Source organism: Crocuta crocuta, unplaced genomic scaffold, assembly GCF_008692635.1.
Source record: "Crocuta crocuta isolate KB4526 unplaced genomic scaffold, BGI_CrCroc_1.0 scaffold619, whole genome shotgun sequence".
NCBI classification, from domain to species: domain Eukaryota; kingdom Metazoa; phylum Chordata; class Mammalia; order Carnivora; family Hyaenidae; genus Crocuta; species Crocuta crocuta.
The window spans coordinates 2999449-3017340 of record NW_027533395.1 but is presented as its reverse complement, the minus strand read 5'-3'; the positions used below and the strand labels follow the sequence as shown (position 1 = coordinate 3017340).

The 17892-nt window shown below is 50.8% G+C and overlaps 1 protein-coding gene across 2 annotated transcripts in view; it reads left to right on the top strand.

Annotated features, from left to right (window-relative positions):
• The first annotated feature begins 317 nt into the window (after positions 1-317).
• SH3PXD2A (SH3 and PX domains 2A) overlaps positions 318-17892 on the top strand; it is a 232485-nt gene continuing 214910 nt past the window's right edge. For both annotated transcript variants that reach the window (XM_077748467.1, XM_077748468.1), the window contains exon 1: positions 318-591. In XM_077748467.1, the coding sequence (XP_077604593.1) occupies positions 520-591 (72 nt within the window). In that variant the 5' untranslated portion in view covers positions 318-519. The remainder of the gene's footprint in view (positions 592-17892) is intronic.

Below are 17892 nucleotides of genomic sequence, written 5' to 3'. Positions count from 1 at the left end.
TTAATCCCAGCCTTTTCCCCCATTCCCGTCTGCTCCTCGGGGAGCCTGGGCAGTAACAGCGGGGTCATAAACTACTTTTCATTACAAGAATCCGAGGATATGAGTGGGAGGGGGACGTAAAGGTGGGGACAAAAAGGCACAAATCCGCTCCAAGACTGAAAGCCAGGATGGGGGCGCGCTGGGTTCACTTCCCCCGCCCCTCCTCCCTCGAGTGTCTGTGCCCGGCGAAGTAGCCCAGTGGCGTGCCAGGCCGCTGGCTGCGCTCAGGCTCCGTGGGGGCGCGCCGGCGCTCCCTGNCGGCAGGCCCTGGGGGAGCCGCCCGGGGCGCACGGAGCCCGCGTGCCCTCCCTGACCGTCCCCGTCGCGGGGCCGTACCTGTGGGCGCCTGGAGCCCCGGCAGCGACGCGGGGGCCGGAGTGTTCGATTGCCCTGGGACCCGGGGAGCGGGAGAAGCGGGAGCCGGACCGGGATGAGAAGGTGACGCCGCTGGAGGGCGCCACTCGCTTTGTTGGGGGGAAGATGCTGGCCTACTGCGTGCAGGACGCCACGGTGGTGGATGTGGAGAAGCGGAGGAACCCCTCCAAGCACTATGTGAGTACTGCCCCTACCGACCCTTGCGGGGGGTTGGCCAGAGATCCCCCCGGAGGACCCCCAAGGGGGCCCCCTCGCCCCCACCCGCTAAGTCCCGGAGCCAAGTGCCCACAGGGCAGCCCTCGGCTGTGGCGTTCCTTCGCAGGGCTGTGATCTCCAGGGAAGCCTTCTCTGTCCTTTCTCCATTCCCCCCGCCCCCCGTTTTCTTTTTTTGGCATTGGAATTGGCAAGTGGCTGCCCTTGTCTGTTACAACGGTGAAGTCATCTGTCCGCCTGAGCTTTGATGGATTGTGGGGGGAGCTTTCGTCAAGCCCTTGCGGAGAAGCTCCGTTGGGAAAGAGCATCTCCTTGGCCCTCCCTGAGGGCTTTTGGGTCGCTCACGCTCACGCAGCCCGTGAGCCTCTCCGAGGCTTGTCCTGGGGAAGGAAGCCTCGCGCTGTCCTCCCACGTTTGCTCGGGTCTCTGCCTCCCTGGGCCTGGGTGGGGGGCCGAGGAAAGCCGCCGCGCCCCCTGCCCCACCTCCACCCTCAGCCCTGGGCTTTGATTTCCTTCTTAAAGTCATTGTGTCCGTCGGTGTGAGGAGAATTGTGGCTTTTCCTTTTATCCCTTCTCTGGACGTGACCCTTAACCGGGTTCATTTCCTCTTAAGTGATGCTCCGTCTCCAGACACGAGGAGGCAAATGTTTGCTGTGGTCTCCAAGGAACGGCCGGCTGCCCCTCCCCCTTCCTTCCCCACAATTAATGAGAAGGGGCTAAGGTTGATTGAGCCGAGCTGAGCCCCGGGTCTGTGTGACACGTCCCCCTTTCATCTCAGCCAGTCCTGTCTTGCCATCCTTCGCACCTTAGGAAGTAAACATGGTGTCCTTGACGGCTGAGGACGCCTGTCTGAACCGCTTTGCTTCTGTACTTGAGAGAGAAGAGACAGCCAGGCATGCAGAGCAGAAGGGCTGCATCTTATTTGCAAATTAGGCACTTAAAGGAGTATTTAGAATGCTCAAAGGCATTAATTTTAACAATTAAAACAGGCTGTAGGTTGCTGCCCCAGACTGCACATTGCTCTCTGAGAAATGGCTTTTATTTCTCTCTTGGAAGAGGACTAGGGTCTGTGCCAGCGTCAGCCTCAGGCTACTTTTTCTGTCTTTATCACCAATAGCTCTGAACTTTGGGTTTTGTTTTTTTGGTTTTTTTTTTTTTTTTTTTTTTTTAAGTCAAATAAATGGGCCTAGGCTCAGAGTGGAGAGCAGGTAAGCTAAGGAGTCTGGTGCCTGACCAGACAGAGAGGTGGGTGCCCGTGGGAGACTTGTTCCTTTTGTATTATCTGGCTCAGCAAGCATCTTCATTTCAAAAAAGCTGCCGTATCAAGAGAGCTCCTTTTGAAGGACTGGGTCACTGTGTGGCCACCCTGCTCCAGGTACAGATGTCCATTTGCACATCCCAGTGCTTACTACCCATTCGGCCTTCCTAACCGTTTTTCTCAGATGTTGCAGGTTAAGATTTAGGGGTTCTCTTTTCCAGTCCTCAGTTAAGGCTGGCCCTGCGTTCAACAGATGGCACTCTCTGCTCTGAGACCCAGGCAGGTGCTTTTTCCCTGCTCTTGATTTTAGGCGAAACATCCGATCTTAGCTCTGACCAATGATGTGCAAGATTACAGATGTTGGCTGTACTGGCAACAAGCCAGAAAGGTCGCTAAAACAACTGGGGACCCACCGCAGACAGCGCTGAAAGGTGGTTAGAGCTGGGGCTGGGGTAGGGTCCTGTTCAAAGCCCGGCTTAGCCACTAACTAGCTATGTGACTTCGGGCAAGTTATTGAACCTCTGTGGCACTCAGGGTTCCTCATATTTAAAGTGAGGGTAATATTAGTACGTATTTTGTAGAGTCGTCTGGAGAATGAAATGAGATCATCCCTGAAAAGCACTTAGCACAGTTTCTGGCACACAGCAAGCACTCACTAAATGATAGCTTATTCTTGGTGAGACTCTGACTAAGAAAGCACTTTTGAAAGGCAGCTATTTAATGGTCTGGCAAAAAAAGAAAGAGCGAGCTTGGGTTTTAAGATTGATACTAACTTGTTCTATGTGAAAAACACAAAAGAAGTCCTGTCTGATTCCCTTGAAATGATCATTTCCTCCCTTTTTGTGGACAGCGTTTCCCAGGACATCTCTGCTTCCCATGTAGGAATCGACATTATGTTTGGGGCAGGGAGTGATGTCACTGAACAGCTGTGGCCGTGCAGAGCTCTAAACTAAGGTTGTGGAAAACAATTAAAGGAGAAAGTGTTCTATGTCGTGGAATGTGGAGCCTGTCGGACTTGTCAGGCTCCACCCCCCCGCCCCCATTTTACATATGAGGAAACTGAGATGGGGTAAAGTCACTTGCAACACAACCACACACAACACCTGGGTTTCAGTGGCATTTTGCCCACGGTGTGGGTTTTGTTCATCAAAGTAGCTTAAGTCTGGTTGGAGTTGACAAGGAAGACAAATATCTGGTGATAGGAAGAAGTTCCTACGTATTTGATGGGGTGCAATATACAGAGAGGGGACCCAGTAATAGAAAGTGTCAGCAGGATTCATAGGGGCAGGAGGAGCAGGTTGGAGGAGCTTGTGCCTCTGACGCTTAGGATCTCTTCCTCTCATGAGGCCTGCATGGTGGACACTGCACACCAGAAGATCAAGCATCCTGGTTAAGGTACTGTGGTGTGGGTAGCTGGCAGGACGCTCTGGGCCCAAGTCGCAGATATTCTGGAAGCCCTCTGCACTGAAGAGGCATGCCCCCTTCCCGCCTCTCCTCCACTGATGGTGCATTTTTAGTCTGTGGTTTGGCAAATTGCAGAGCATAGAGGTTTTATGGGATTGTGCATGTTAGCTGGAGCTGGCTGATGAGAGACCTGGGGCCCAAGCAGGAGGGGCTCTGCTGGCTGCAGAACACTGCGAACACAGTGCAAAGGTTTCCTCAGGACATCCAGCAAAGGGTGTGCTTGTCTCCAGGGCAAGGGGAGCTGCCTCAGCACCAAGGGTCTTATGCTTTTAGTCTGTTTATGAAAAGACAGGCGAGTGGCTTCTATTGTTTGGATGGTGCTGTCAGCCCTTGCTTCCTTCCTCTCTGCCAAGCCCCTGCTTGGGTGGGGTTCAGGGAAAGTGGGCACCTGCCGCTTAGACCAGCCTCCCTGCCATGGAGTTGGGCTCCCCTCTTAGCTTTTATGAGTTGCCCCTGGGGAGACCTTAGGTAAAGTGGCTTTGGCTTCAGATCGCTTGTCTTTCAAATGGTCCTGATGATGCTGGCTGCAACCTGTAGATACCTTTGTATAAACATTTTCCATAAGAATTCTAGTTCAGGTTTACCATAGTTCTTTGCACTCACATGCATGTGTAGGTGTATGTCCAGTCATATGGTAGTGGAGAGAAGCGCGTTTATCTAGAACAAACAAAGTATTTGTTTGGATTTGGGAGGCATTGTGCTTTTACAGTGGTTTCCTTTTCTGATTGTTTATTTCAGACAAATATCAGTCATGAATGTTTTGATCCTCTACAGGACTCTTCAGGGAATGTGAATAATAGCCAGTGTTAGCAGTTACCATCAGCAGTACCAAACACTTAACATTCATGATTTCATGTGATTCCTACAGTTCATCAAATGTACCCTAATCCACCCTAACCTGGGTACGTTCTTTGATTTCCTTAGACAGCTGAGTGTACTTGGAAAGTTTAGAGATTGCCCAGGATCTCCCAGTTAGAACAAGGCAGATCTGGGTAAACAGGTGGATATGAACCTAAAATGGGGCCCTTTCATCAACTAAAGTCAGGGTGGGGAGACCAGGCTCGGGCTTCCTCGTCAGCGAGAGAGCAGTGCATGGTGGTCTTGAAGACTGCTTCACTGTATGTCCCATGGGCCATTCACCTCATGCCACAGAGTTCGTGAAAGCAACAGAACTGAGTTTATGAAAGCAACGGAGGGTGAGCTGGTGAGACAGGGAGAATGGATCAGATCCAGGATGATATCTGGTCCCCACTGATGCAGGAGGTGATGAATTAAGGATCAACACTGTGGAAATAGTACTTCCTCTTGTGTGTTTAGATCATCACAGAATTTGGTCTTGGTCCTGGGAGTACATTTTTAGGAATTGGCTCCAGACCCATTCATTTTTTCTCTAAGCCCTTAGAATGTGGATCCAGTGTTACAGAAGGAAGGATGTGCAGCTGTAGAAAGGATCTTCTGAGGGCCAGTTCCATTACCAAATGAGTGTTGTTGGGTAGATTGGGGTATGAATCCCACCTCTGGCCCTTCCTAGCTGTATCACTCTGGGCCTCTGTTTCCTTGCTTGTAACTTCTGGAAAATTGATTTGATATAATTCTGGGTAAAGCATTCTCCTTAGTACCTGGCCCCTACCATGCACATTCAGCATATTCTAGTTTCCATCTGGTGTTTCTTCCATCTGATGATCACCAAAACACTAGATTACAGTTAGGACCTGGTAGGTGAAGCTGAGAGAAAAGGAAAGGCTGAGGCAAAAAAGGAAAGGCCAGCTGCTCATAGTGTGGTGGGAAATTGGGCCCCATGCCCCATGGAAAACACCCAGCACACAACAGAAACAGAGAAACAAGGAGCAGCTGTTCAGACCTGGAGGGCTTCCTGGATCCGATCTAGTAATGGCTGCCATAAGTTGGGAAGGAGAAGGGAAGGGACATGGGTTGAGGAACAGGAGTAGAGAGGTCATCCAGTGAGGGCAAGGTCAAACAGGATCCTAGCCCCAAGGTCAGTACTACACATAGGTTACTCCTGCCTGCTTCCTTTTTCTCTTTTTGTCTCTCTCTGTCTTTTCCTCTTACACAAACATATACACATATAAGAAGAGTTTTTCTCCTTTTCCAAGGAGGCGAGTGAGTGATCCAGGGGTGATTCACAGGTCTGACAAAGCTTCCTGCTCATGGAACAACCAACCACATCCTCTGGCCTTTGGAACAGGGAGCACAACCAGCCATTTTTCATGGCCCTTTTGGGACCTGAGTGAGGGTTTGGTTGGGGGTGGGGACAGATCAGGATTGGAATCACTGTGTGTGGTGGCAGGCATAGGGGAGGTGAAGGGAAGGGAAAAATAAACCTATTTGATGTCATAGGAGACTGATTCCACCTTCAGAAGTATAAGTGGAAGCTGCTGCATTTTCCAAAGAGATATTCTGGGGCCAGCATGAGTTAATGGCCAGTGGAGGCCATGAATTAGAGGAGTGTTAGGACCTAGGACTTCGGGATTGCACGGCAGTCCCCTGGAAATTGCCTTCTAATTTCCTCAGCCTGAGTCACTGACCAGACTAGTTCTTGGCCAGAAAAAGTCTGACAGGCAACTCTGTTCCCTTTTGCCTCTTAATTAAACAAAATCAAACAAATAATAGAGTTATACATACGGTGGTCACACTTACTCCTCTTGAGTTCTGAGAATCCAGGAAAAGGATAATGGATTAGGATGGGGATCCAGGGAACAGGAAGGACAAGGGGTGTGTGTGGGAAATGAGGTGGAGCTCTGGCTTTGGAAATAGGTTCTGAGCCAGGGCCAGGGCTGTTCGCCATAGCGATTGCCAAAAATAATGGAAGCATCCAGTAGGGCAATCAGCATTTCAAGAGGTGATTCCCAGAGCTGCATGTGACTTCTCGCCTGGGCAAGGCCGCTGCTGTGCGGAGTGCAGTCAGCCACAGGAAAGCAGGTGAATGGAGGGGTTAGGGGCCTGGACGTATGTGAGGAAGACCGGAGGGCAAACCACAGGAAGGCCCCTTTAGTGCCTGCAAGTGACCTCTAGACAAGGCACCGCTTTGGCAACAAGTGCTGAGCTGAGTCCAGTGAGGGTGTCAAGATGCACAGTAAGGAGAGAAGGGGAAGAATCAATACGTGAGTACTGACTATGCACTAGGCAGTGCAGAAAGTACTTTTTAGAGGGCCTTTTATTTGAGCTATGTGACAACTGTCTGAGGTAGGGAGGTGTTTCTTATCCCCACTTTGCAGATGTAGAAATTGAGGCTCCGAGTGTTTTTGTGACTCTCAGAGTAGTTGAGTGTCAAGGCTGGGACTCTTGCCCTAGTCTCTGACACTGAAGTCTGGGAGCTTGTCACTGTCTTCCCCTTCAGAGCTGGGTCAGTGAGAGAGGGCTCTGAAAATAACCACGGAGTTCAGGTCATGTGCATCTGGAAGGCTGCGTTGTGGGAGGGCACCTGGGCTCTACTGTCCCCACCACTGGCTCCCATGGGACCCAGTGCAAACTACTTCTTTCTCTGAACCTCAGTTTGCTCATCTGTAAAAAACAAAACATGGAAGGAAATAGGACCTAGCTTATTGGCTAATGGTGAAGATTCAATGGGTTGATAAATGTAAAGAGCTTAGAACAGCCCCTGGCATGTGTTAAGCACAACATAGATATTTGCTTTAATAATGATGAAGTCCTAAAGTTTTTCCGAAGAGGGAGTGCTCTCTGTGAACTGGAGTTTTCAGGGAAGACAGCTGGAAACGGCAGGCTAATCATGGGCTTTGAGGAGTAATTAGGATTTGGATGGGAAGGAGTAGGGTCTAGGTGGCAAAAGAGGGGAAGAACATCCCCAGAAAGGGAAAAGCAAAGGACCTGGAGGTGGAATATGCAAGAGAAATGAGGGCAAAACCCATGTGGGGAAGAAGGGTGAGGAGAAAGGTCGGGGCCAGCCTCTGGGAGCCCCAGATGCCACAGTTTGTGTACACACCTCCACGCAGTATTCCTTGGGAGAATCCTCTGCTTCTTAGGACTGCGGGGGGAGGGGCAGGCCAGCTGTCACTATGGGGTCCCTTCTGGTGGCCCCAGACCTGGAGTTCTGGCAGCCATGGCTGGGATGGAGGTAAGAACCGGAGCCCTTTTTCTTGTTCTGCATTGGGGAGTCTGTAGTTGGCAGGCCAGAGCCCAGCCCTCCCTCTTTATAGCTCTTACTCGGAGGGGTCAGGCTGCCTCATAAAAGTTGCTTGCACCCCAGAGGTCTTGGGTGAGGTGGGAGGTGGAGGAGAGGATGCAGCTGGGAGTGAGGCATGGTCTGCTTTGGGCCTCATCGGTGGAGGGCCCCAGCGGGTGGGCCTGGGCCTGGGCCTGGCCCAGCAGCAGTGTGCTTGGTGGGGAGATTTCCATCTACATTCCCCGCACCCCGATAGCAAGAGAAAGGAAACTCCTATGCTTTTGGTTTTTAAAATAATACTGGGGTGCGTGGGCGGCTCAGTCTTTTGGGCAGCCCAGTCTTTTGGGCAGCCGACTTTAGCTCACATCATGATCTCACAGCTTGTGAGTTTGAGCCCCACATCAGGCTCTGTGCTGACAGAGCCTGGAGCCTCCTTCAGATTCTGTGTCCCCCCATCCCCTGCCCCTCCTCTACTCACATTCTTTCTCTCAAAAATAAATAAACATTTTAAAAAAAAGATTAAAAAATAATATTTAGCTTTTTTCTTTTATTTTTACTTATTTTTTTGTAAATATTTTTTAATGTTTATTTTATTTTTTTTAAATTTTTTTTAATGTTTTATTTCTAGGAGAGAGAGAGAGACAGACAGCGTGAGCAGGGGAGGGTCAGAGAGAGAGGGAGTCACAGACTGAAACAGGCTCCAGGCTCTGAGCTGGCAGTCAGCACAGAGCCCGACGCGGGGCCCGAACCCACGAACCGCGAGATCATGACCTAAGCGAAAGTCGGATGCTCAACCGACTAAGCCACCCAGGCGCCCCTTTAATGTTTATTTTTGAGAGAGAGAGCGAGTGTGCGTGAATATAAGGGAGGCACAGAGAGAGAGGGAGACACAGAATTGGAAACAGACTCCAGGCTCTGAGCTGTGAGCACAGAGCCCCATTTGGGGCTCAAACCCATAAGCAGTGAGATCATGACCTGAGCCCAGGTCGGACGCTTAACCGACTGAGCCACCCAGGTGCCCCATATTTTTACTTATTCTTTTTAAAGTAAACTTTACCCTTAATGTGGGGCTCAAACTCAAAACCCCGAGATCAAGAGTCTCTCACTCTACCAACTGAGCCAGCCTGTGTCCCAGGAAAGGCCTATCTATCCTTGTAGGGCCTGGGAGCTAGTTCTAAACAGCTTGCTGGGAGCCTAGGTGGTCACCCCAAACATTCACACTCATGTTGCCTTCACTTCAACATGTCTCTGAGCTGGTTTTAGTTTTAAATACAATGCTTCAAATTACCCCTTCATTTATTTAAACCCCCGTCACGCTGCCAGATATTCCAGTAAGCCTGATTCTTTAGGGAAAATGGAATAATAAAAATAATAGCTAACATTTCTGACTGCTTTCTACGTGCTAAGAGTTTTACATGGAAACTCTCAAAACAGCCCCCCAAAGCATGTAGTTACCTCTGGCATCCATATTGTGCAGGCGAGGACGCCGAGGCCCAGAGAGCTTAAATAAATTGCCAAACACCATGCGGCTAATAAGCTGCATATGGAGAGGGGCCTGCTGGCTCCAGAACCGCTCTGTTCCCACAGCTCACAGCCTCTCAGTCACATGTTCTACCTGGGGAGACCAGGCCCCAAGGAAGCCTGGCTGGGTGGCTTCTCCAGATGTGAGACCTTCCACATGTCACCATCTCCTTCTAGATCTCCACTTGCCCTTCTCATAAATGGGTGATTGCTTTCTTGCTGGCTTGCCTTCCAGATGGGAGGGTGGGTGTGAAAGCTGCTTGGGGAAGTGCTGAGCCCAGAGAAAATAACCCTGTGAAGGGTTCCCCGGTCCCTCAATCTGGTTTGGGTCCCTCAATTCTCCGGCTTCTCAGTCGTGTGGGGGTAGGGATGCTTTACACAGGGGAGCTGTTCCTGACCTCCAGGGAATTTTCTTCAAGGTTTCCCGCCCCTGCTCTGTCCCCTGAGAAGCCTCGCAACCAGGGTGGACTCAGGATCACCTTAAGCCCTCAATGAAGACATCTTCCAGAAAAGTGGCCTCTGGGAACTATACTTTGCTTCTTTCCATGCCTGTCGTTTTTGTGAATGGGAAGAGACAGAGCTATTTCCAGTCACATCTCCCTGCTGTTACCTGAGGGGAGGAAGTGACATCAGGCGCTGAGTTAGCAAAGGGGAAACAGCTGGCCGTTCTGCCCCTCCGCTTGGCTCTTTCTCTGGCCCTTTGCTGTCATTTCCCTTTGGCCAGTGAGGAAGCCACCCTCCCCAAGCCCGGGTGGAGGGACATGTGGGGTGGGGACAGAGTCCCTTCCTCTGTGTTTGTCAGTGCAGCATAAATTATGCAAGAGCCCCCAGTCTGTCTCTTGGATCCCTGGATTTTGGCGGAAATGGCTCACTGCTAACTCTGGGGAGTGAGGGATAGGGAATCATGAACTAGCAGGGTGTACCCGGTGGGGTAAGAGATTGAGTGGGTGTGGGCCAGTCTGAACTTTTGCCTGTCGCTGGAGGTCCCAGGTAGAGAGCCCTTACTGTTTCCTTTTTTCTGAGAATATTCTCTCTTGGTAATAAAGGAGACCTTGACCTGTATTACTTAGACATCATCATCCAGCTACCATGCATTGAATCCTGGTTTATACCAGGCACTGCCAAGGCCTTTTGTTTATACCCTCTGGTCCCCACCTGGCCCTGTGGGCCTGCATTTTTAACCCTATATTACTTGTATGGAAATTACTGAGCAGAAAGGAGAGGTTGCATCATTAGCCTTGCACAAAGCCAAGCGTGTTTGACCCCTTGCCCCCAGGCTGTGCCTGTTTCACTCTGTCATCGTGCTTTACACACTTGGTCCTTCTCCAGGGCTGGCCCCAGGGGTAGCGGGAGCACACTGTCCTCCTGTGGAATGGTGTTCTTTGTTGAGAAAGCCCGCCTTGCCTCTTTTGCCCACCTAAGGGTTCTGAGCTCGAAGGGATTGTCCCTGTTGTTTGAAGTGGCTGCTTTGCAAAGTCTTTCATGGTAGGCTCCATTCTGACCCAGCTTTGTTCTGTTTCCTGATGGCCCAGACCCAAAGGGCTATTTTAAGGGACTTGCCTGTGTGGGAGAATTTCTCTTTGTAACAACAGAGGAGGCAGCCTAGCTGGCCTGGCATGGTACTAGCAGCCAGGCTCTGAGAGGGTGAAACCCTTCCCTGAATTCCGCCTCCCAGGCTGGAATTGATTTGTCAAGCTCTCAGCTAGGGGCCTGGCACCTGGAAGGGACACAGTCACTCGTCATGGGGGGCAGGGGTTCCGGAGGTGACTGCCCAGAGATTTCTGCTGCTCTGAGCTCTGGTGGATTGGCAAACTGGTCCTTCTCTCAGAGTTCAGGTCTATAATAGGACAATGTCTGAACTTTGGTTCAAGCCAGGATTAATTATTTACTTTAGTCATCACTCATGGGCAGCTGGAGAAAGGCAGCCTCATTTGCCCATGTTTTCTGGAAGCAGCAGCTCCTAGGCAGGGGAAGTAGGGGAGTTGAGTGAGAGAGAGTGTGAATGGAGCCCCTTCTAGGTGCAGGCACCGGGTTAGGGCTTCTCGTCTGTCCATTGTGTCCTTTAATCCCCACAAACCCTGAGCACTGGCCCTGTTTTCTAGACAAGGAAATCAGGGCTCGGAGAGATGCTCCATCTTGCCCTCTAATGCATGGCAGTAAATGACAAGAGCGGGGTTTGAACCCAGGTCCCTCCAGCAACAAAGCCTATGAAGGTTCCACTGTGCTCCCTGGAGATTGGATGGATTGGTGGTTGGGTGTCTAACTGGGAGTTCTCTTTTTATTCTGGTCCACAGCTAGAAGTATCCATACATGTCAAAACTGAGTGCATTTGGTCCTTCCCTGCCTTCTCTGTGTCTGTATTTCACCCTCTGCTGTACCCACCCATAAGGGTCATGGCCATGATTTGAGCTCTGCTGGGGTATGGAATGCTGCAACCTGGCCCCGAGGCTTAGGAAGGAGAGCAGACCCAGAGGAAGTGTACATAGTGTGGGTTCCCTTGGGAGGCTGAGGACCTGTCGCTTTGTACATGGCTTTGTCTCCTGAGGACTCTGAGGCTGGAAGTTTAGGGAGCATATCATGTGGGATAAAACTCAAAGGGTCAGGATGAAACCCTTGGGTCCTCTGCCCTCTCTGGCCTCCCCCCCGCTCCCCGAGCCCCTCCATCAACACATGGAATGGTTGGGATAAGATAACAAACCTCTCACTACTGAGATTGAATCCCTGGCAGGGTCTGGCTTCTATTTTGGGATCCAAATTTTTATTCCCCTTGAAGTCCTGTCCAGAGCCACTTTTGAAGGCCTGGCCTTCCAGATGCTCCAACTGATGGGGGCTCTGTATCCTGTCCTTGGGGGGGCTCATGGCTTTGTGGCCATGGCACTGTGTTTTGGAGCAGGGAGACATTTAATTCTGGGCATTTGCCACCTGCTGCTTGCTCAGGCTAGACTAGGCCCTGGCAACCCTGAGAGGGCCTCAGGAGCCAGCAGCTGGAATTTGAGAGCAGGAGGGTGGGGGCAGGGCACTGATGGCCTCGGCAGCATGAACTCTGGCTTGGAAGCCTCTTACTAGCTTTTCTCACTTCGTCAAGTTTCTTCACATCTGTGGACCTCAGCTTTCTAATCTTTAAAATGGGAATAACAGTGCTACACAGCCCATATGATTGTTACTTTCCACCATGCCTGACATAAGGTAGCTGTTCAGTAAATGGCAGTTATTATTACCTTTATTATCATAGTCTTCCTTCATGGTTTTACTCCGTTTCTGCCACCTTCTTCCCTGACACCACCTCTTATAACTTTCCCTGCCTGTGAATTTTTATGATGCTTATTGTTCTTACCACTCGTGGAGCACTTACCAAGAATGGCCTTGGTTGGTCAGCTTTTGGCAGGCCCATGTCTGGTGTGCCCAACTGATGGAAAAGCCCCTCCAGGGCTGGACCTCCATGTGGTACCTACTTGGTCATTCAGTCAAGCAATTCGTCAACATTTCAGTGTTGGTTGTGTCCCAACCGCTGGGAACACAGGAGGGCAGATAAATATCGCTGCCCTTCTGGAGCTGACATTCTGAAAAGGGAAGGAAGATAATGAACAAGCCTATTTTAGGTAAAATACACAGTGTGTTAGATGGGGAATAAGTGTGGTACAGAAACCTGGAGGGGGAGGGGGACAGGAGTTGGTAGTAGTAGTTGTTGTGTCATTTCAGAGAGGGTGGCCAGGGCCGTGCCCACTGCATATTGATTTTTGAGTAAGATCTGTGGGAGGTAAGGCAGTAACCCATGCACATACTTGGGGGAGAGTTGTTGAGGGAGAGGCAACAGCCTGTGCTAAGGCCCTGAGGTGGGACTCTACCTGGCCTTTCCAGAGAAAAGGCTGGGTGGGCCAAGTGGAAGAGGTGAGGGGCAATGAGGTCAGACAGGTAAAGGGGCCAAAGAAGACCTTGCATCCCTGCTGGCAGTGTGCTCAGCACTTGCTGAAGACTGAAACTGGCCCCCAAACTGCAGAGAAACGGTTGCTCTGGGGACCGTGTTTGGGGTTGGACCCTGACTGCCTAAGAGGGATGCTCTGGGGAAACTCAGCAGTGTCATGGAAAGGAACTCCAAGACCCCAAAGGCAGCACACTTGTTAGGGTGTTGCACTGACTGAACGTTAGTTTTGTACCTACTGTGCACAAGGCACTGAGCTGAAAGCAGTTCCTTGGGCTGGAAGCCAGGGGGTGGGAGCTCCTGCTAAGGCAGCAAGGAGCATGTCCTTTCCTCCTTAACACCTCCTCCCCATGCTAGCGGAGGTCTGAGTCACAGTAGGTCTTTGATCAATGGGATAAATACATGGACAAAGGCTTCATTCTGCTAAAGCCCCTTCCTCCTACCCCACTCCTATTTTTTTTAAAAAGAACTACAGCTTTTAACTTACAATGATAGAAATTGCTTGTTTGAAATTCAAAATATATATTCCTATTGATATAATATTGTAAATGGTGTTAAAATTCCCAGGCTGGTCCTCCAAAACCTTTCTCATCCATGGAGTCAATGGAAGATGTCTTCCAGGGTTCACAGTTCACAGGCTAAATGAGGATGATGATGACGATGATGATGACAATGTTGATAAAAACAATGGCAGCACCAATTAGGTGCCAGTCAGCTTTCTAGCCACTTTACTCATTCAATCCTTACAGCAACCCGAGGAGAAAAGCACTATTCTATTTCTTACATAATTGATAAGAAAATGGAGGCCAAAGGTCATAGGCTAGGGAGAGGCAGAGCAGGGCTCCAGAGTCCTTTGGGAAACCTTACTTCCTGGCCTTTCAGGGAATCTTGCCAGCCAGCCTTGCCACAGCCCTGGTTGGCCATCTGTAGAAGACCTTCTCTGCAGGACTTTGTCATTAGGTGTAAGAGTGGAGTTAACAAGTGTCAGAGTCAGGGAACCAAAGTTGGGGGTGGCCATCAGGAATGGCCCCTCTTTGTTCCCAAGACAGGAAAAACCATTTGTCCCTGGAACCTGACACTGCAGGGGGTGTGTTTGCAGGGGGTGTGGTTATCTTCCTGGGACATTTACAAGTCCAGCACATGGGGCTGGAGAGGAAGGGGTTTGGGGGGGGTGGGGGGCGGGAATACTGTGTGTGTTGGCGGAGGCCAGATTAGAGTGTCTGGCAAGATGTTTCTGACACCTAGACCATTCAGCTCTCTGCAAAGCCCAGCAGGTGGCTGGGCTGTTGCTTTAGTTGGGGGTGGAGGGGCACCTCCCCGCCCTGCCCTGTTGAGTTTATTGTTGGAAGGAGGTGGGTCCTAACCAGTCTGTTTCCTTCTCCCAGGGCCCCAAAATAAACAGCAGCTGTTGGTTACATCACCTCTGTCAGCTACCAGTCTGTCAACAGTGCCTGGCTCTTGCTTGGCCCTGCCCCTTCTGGGTATAATGACATGGGGCATTGGGGGACCATTGGCTTTGCCCTACAGAGCCTGCCTTGCTAGCCAGCTGGTGTGCCCTGACATGGCCTCTTCCCCAGCTCTGGCCTGTTGGCCACCCACTGGCACTGTCCCCTCTTGCCCTGCAGCGAGGTAGGTCCTCCTGGTGGCCATAGACTCAAGCTCGAGCCTGACGTCAGCTCAGCTCCTGGCTCTGCCACTCAGCTGGTGACCTTGGGTAACTCTGAGCCTGTTTCCTGCTCTGTATATCGGGTAATAGTATGTCTTTCACAGTAGAGGATTATTCCAGGGCTAGGCAGGCAGCTAGAGTGGACTCACTAAGCCAGACTGCCAGATTTGAATCCCACCTTTGGCACTCAGGAGCTTCGTGACCTTGGGGGAGGCGCTGGAGCTCTCCATGCCTCAGTTTTCTCATTTGTACAACGTGGATAATAAAGGCATCTCCCAGGCTGGTGGTGAGGATTAAGTAGGTTAATACATGTAAAGCCCTCAAAAGGGTACCAGGCACAGAGTAAGAGCTTGATGAATGGAATAGTACATGGGCTCCCATTGGCAGATAAAGCAGGACATCTCCTAAAAGAATCATTCACGTGTACATGTCCGAGAGCTGACAGAATTACTCTCCTCCTAACCTGACTTCTAAGTGGCTGTGCTAATTTGCTTGGCTTTGTTTCCAGCCTGCATTCAGAACTTAGACTTGAGGGGCTGGGAGGGGTGGTAGAATGAGTTATAAAGCGGGATGGGGGCATGAAAACAGAGAGCTGTGATTTCTAATCTGTTTTGCAGTGTTTCTGCTGATGTAATGTAAGAAATGGAAAGACCATGTCTCTGGCCAAGGCCTGCCTTCAGCTGGGGACAGATCCCTCTCTGGGGCTGACTAGTTATCTCTGTTGGTGTGCAAGCCCCAAGATGTTCTTCCATCTGATCTCTACAACCTCCCCATGGGCCAGTTTGCTTTGGCTTCCCCCTGGCTCCATATTCTGGGAAACTCTTGTTATCTTTGGCCTTCTCTTGAATTTATCCTCCCTTTTGGAAAGATTATGCTGGGAACCCCCATTAGAGGATCTAGACCACAAAGTCGTCATTCTCCAAAAGAAAGGGAAAAAAAACACTTGATCCCAGTTGTGTTGGGCCTCAGTGCCAGGTGCCACAGTGGGCACACCAACTCCCCCAATAGGGAGACCCCCCACTCAGTAAGAAGCGTTTGCACTGTCTCCCCAGGAGCCTGGTCCTTTAAGAGAGGTGCCATGCCTGGGCATGGGGTCCCATCTTCTCCATGCTGCTTTTGTCAGTTCTTATCTAAGGAGAGAGGTCAGCTGCAGTTTCATTGCCAACATCTGGGGATGTCACCTTCTAATAGACAGTCAAGAGAATGAGTCTGCACCATTGAAAGGAAAGTAGAAAGTCATTTAGAGCAAGAGCTTCAGAACTGGATCGCCTAAATTCATATTTTAGCTCTGCCATTTCTGTGAGGCCTTGGTCAAGTCACTTAACTCCTCTGCTTCAGTTTCCTGTTCCATGATAGGGGGATAGTAACAGTGCCTTCCTCATTGCTAGGAGGATTCCATGAGATAATGATGGTGAAAGCACTTAGAACCATGCCCTGGAGAGAGTGAGTGTCACTGTTATTATCTGAGCCGGCACAGCAGGTGGAGTCTGAGTCCCATCAGCCCAGAACCTCTGGGGTGTGCTGGAGATATATTTAGAACCTGTGAGAGGCCCATGGTGTTTGCGACAGAGGCATCTTGGATGGAGCCTGTGGTGTGTTCTAGAGAAAGGAGAGTGTGAAGGTTCAGCTCAGCAGGTGATTGAATGCCTACTCCGCATTTTCTAGCTGAGTGTCTGTGAATGAGTAGCTCCACCCCTCAGCTCAGTTTCCTCCGCCAATGGTGTCCATGCCCTACCTGTAGGGTCACTAATGAGAATTTGACAGTAGTCACTCTGCATTGTGGCCACTTACACTGCCTGAGTCTTGGCAAGGGAACCGGGACGATGGGCAGTCCAGGCTGATTGTTCTGGCTGGGAACCTTATATTGCCCTCTTTGCTGCATGATGAGCAGCCTCTGGGTGTTTATGGCAGCACTGCTGCCCTGACAGAGTACTTGCTGCTGGCACCAGCAGTGTCCTAGGTTGCTGAGCTCACAACCTTAATCTCTGCCACTGAGGGACCCTCGAGGAAGCAGTATGGGCCTCCTGCCTGTTCCACAGATGAGGAAAGGCTCAGAGAGGCTCATGGCTTCTGTGGACGCCCCACCCTCTACCCCCTGTGCTCACCTGAGTTCACCTGCCACTGATTCCTGCAGTTTCCAGGACTGTGACAGCTCCCCACCTCACCCCTGTCCCCTCCTCACCTCTTTGTGTGAGGGTTTTCTTCAGCCGGGCAGCACCACAGAAGCTTGCTTGGCCCAAGCAGGTGTACTTGAGGAAGACCAGGGGGAGTGGTGGGGGCGAGTTATCATCCCAGGGGGCTGCCCACAAGCTGTGGGGACAGTAGTTGATGTCTCCACTACGTGCCCTTCTCCGGGAAGATTCTGAGGTGAGTTCCAGCCAGAACAGCAGGATGGAGCCTCAGATGCCCACAGCAGTCACCTGCTCATTAACACACTCTTTACCGGCCTTTGTCCTTTCCTGGTCTCTGTATTTCCTCACCTGGGGCTTCTGGAATCATCTCCCTAACAGGCAGGCTACACTCACGGCCTTGTCTGCTTTGAACTTAAACTATGGTAGCAAACTTCTCCCGCTCACAGGTGGTGGAGCTAGGACTGGACACCTCTGTCTGTGACTCAGTCTGCTAGGCCATGCTGTCTTTCTGGAGGTTTCTGGGCTTCTTGTTACAGAGGAGTCAGAAAAGGTCCTTGTTTGGATGCAGGCCTTTTTAGCTAATAAGAGGGCAGTTTCTGGAGTGAGTCAGAGTGGACAGGGCTGAAGAATACTTATCAATACAACAGCTTCTAAAGGGACTCATCAGAGAGGGAGCTCAGTCAGTGCAAACACCGGGAGAGAAGCTTGGCCTTGGAAACGTGGGAATCTGACCTTATATGGACTCGCCCCAGGAAAGAAAGAAACCAACAAGGGACTTAAGGATAAATAGAAATCAACTATCTTTATCCATACAGGTCAGGCTGGGAGGGGCAGTGTAAGTGTCTGAGGAAACAAGATCAGGGCTGCTGGCCTTTGTGCTAGGTGCAAGGGGACCTTGTGAGCCAGGTGCAAGGGGACATATGTGAGCAGGACGTGCTGGGATTTGTTGTCAAATATCTGTCTGTATCTGGCTAGTTGGAACTGTTGTAATCTGGCTACTTGGCAGGGATTTGGACATTACGAACACTAAAGCTTCTTGTGACAGTGTTCAATATTACGGCAAGACTGGGTATCCTTATAGGTGGTAAAAGCATCTTTCAGAAAAATAAAGGGAGAAAAGGAGTGTGTGTGTGCACGTGTGTGTGTTTGAGCGTGGGGTGCATG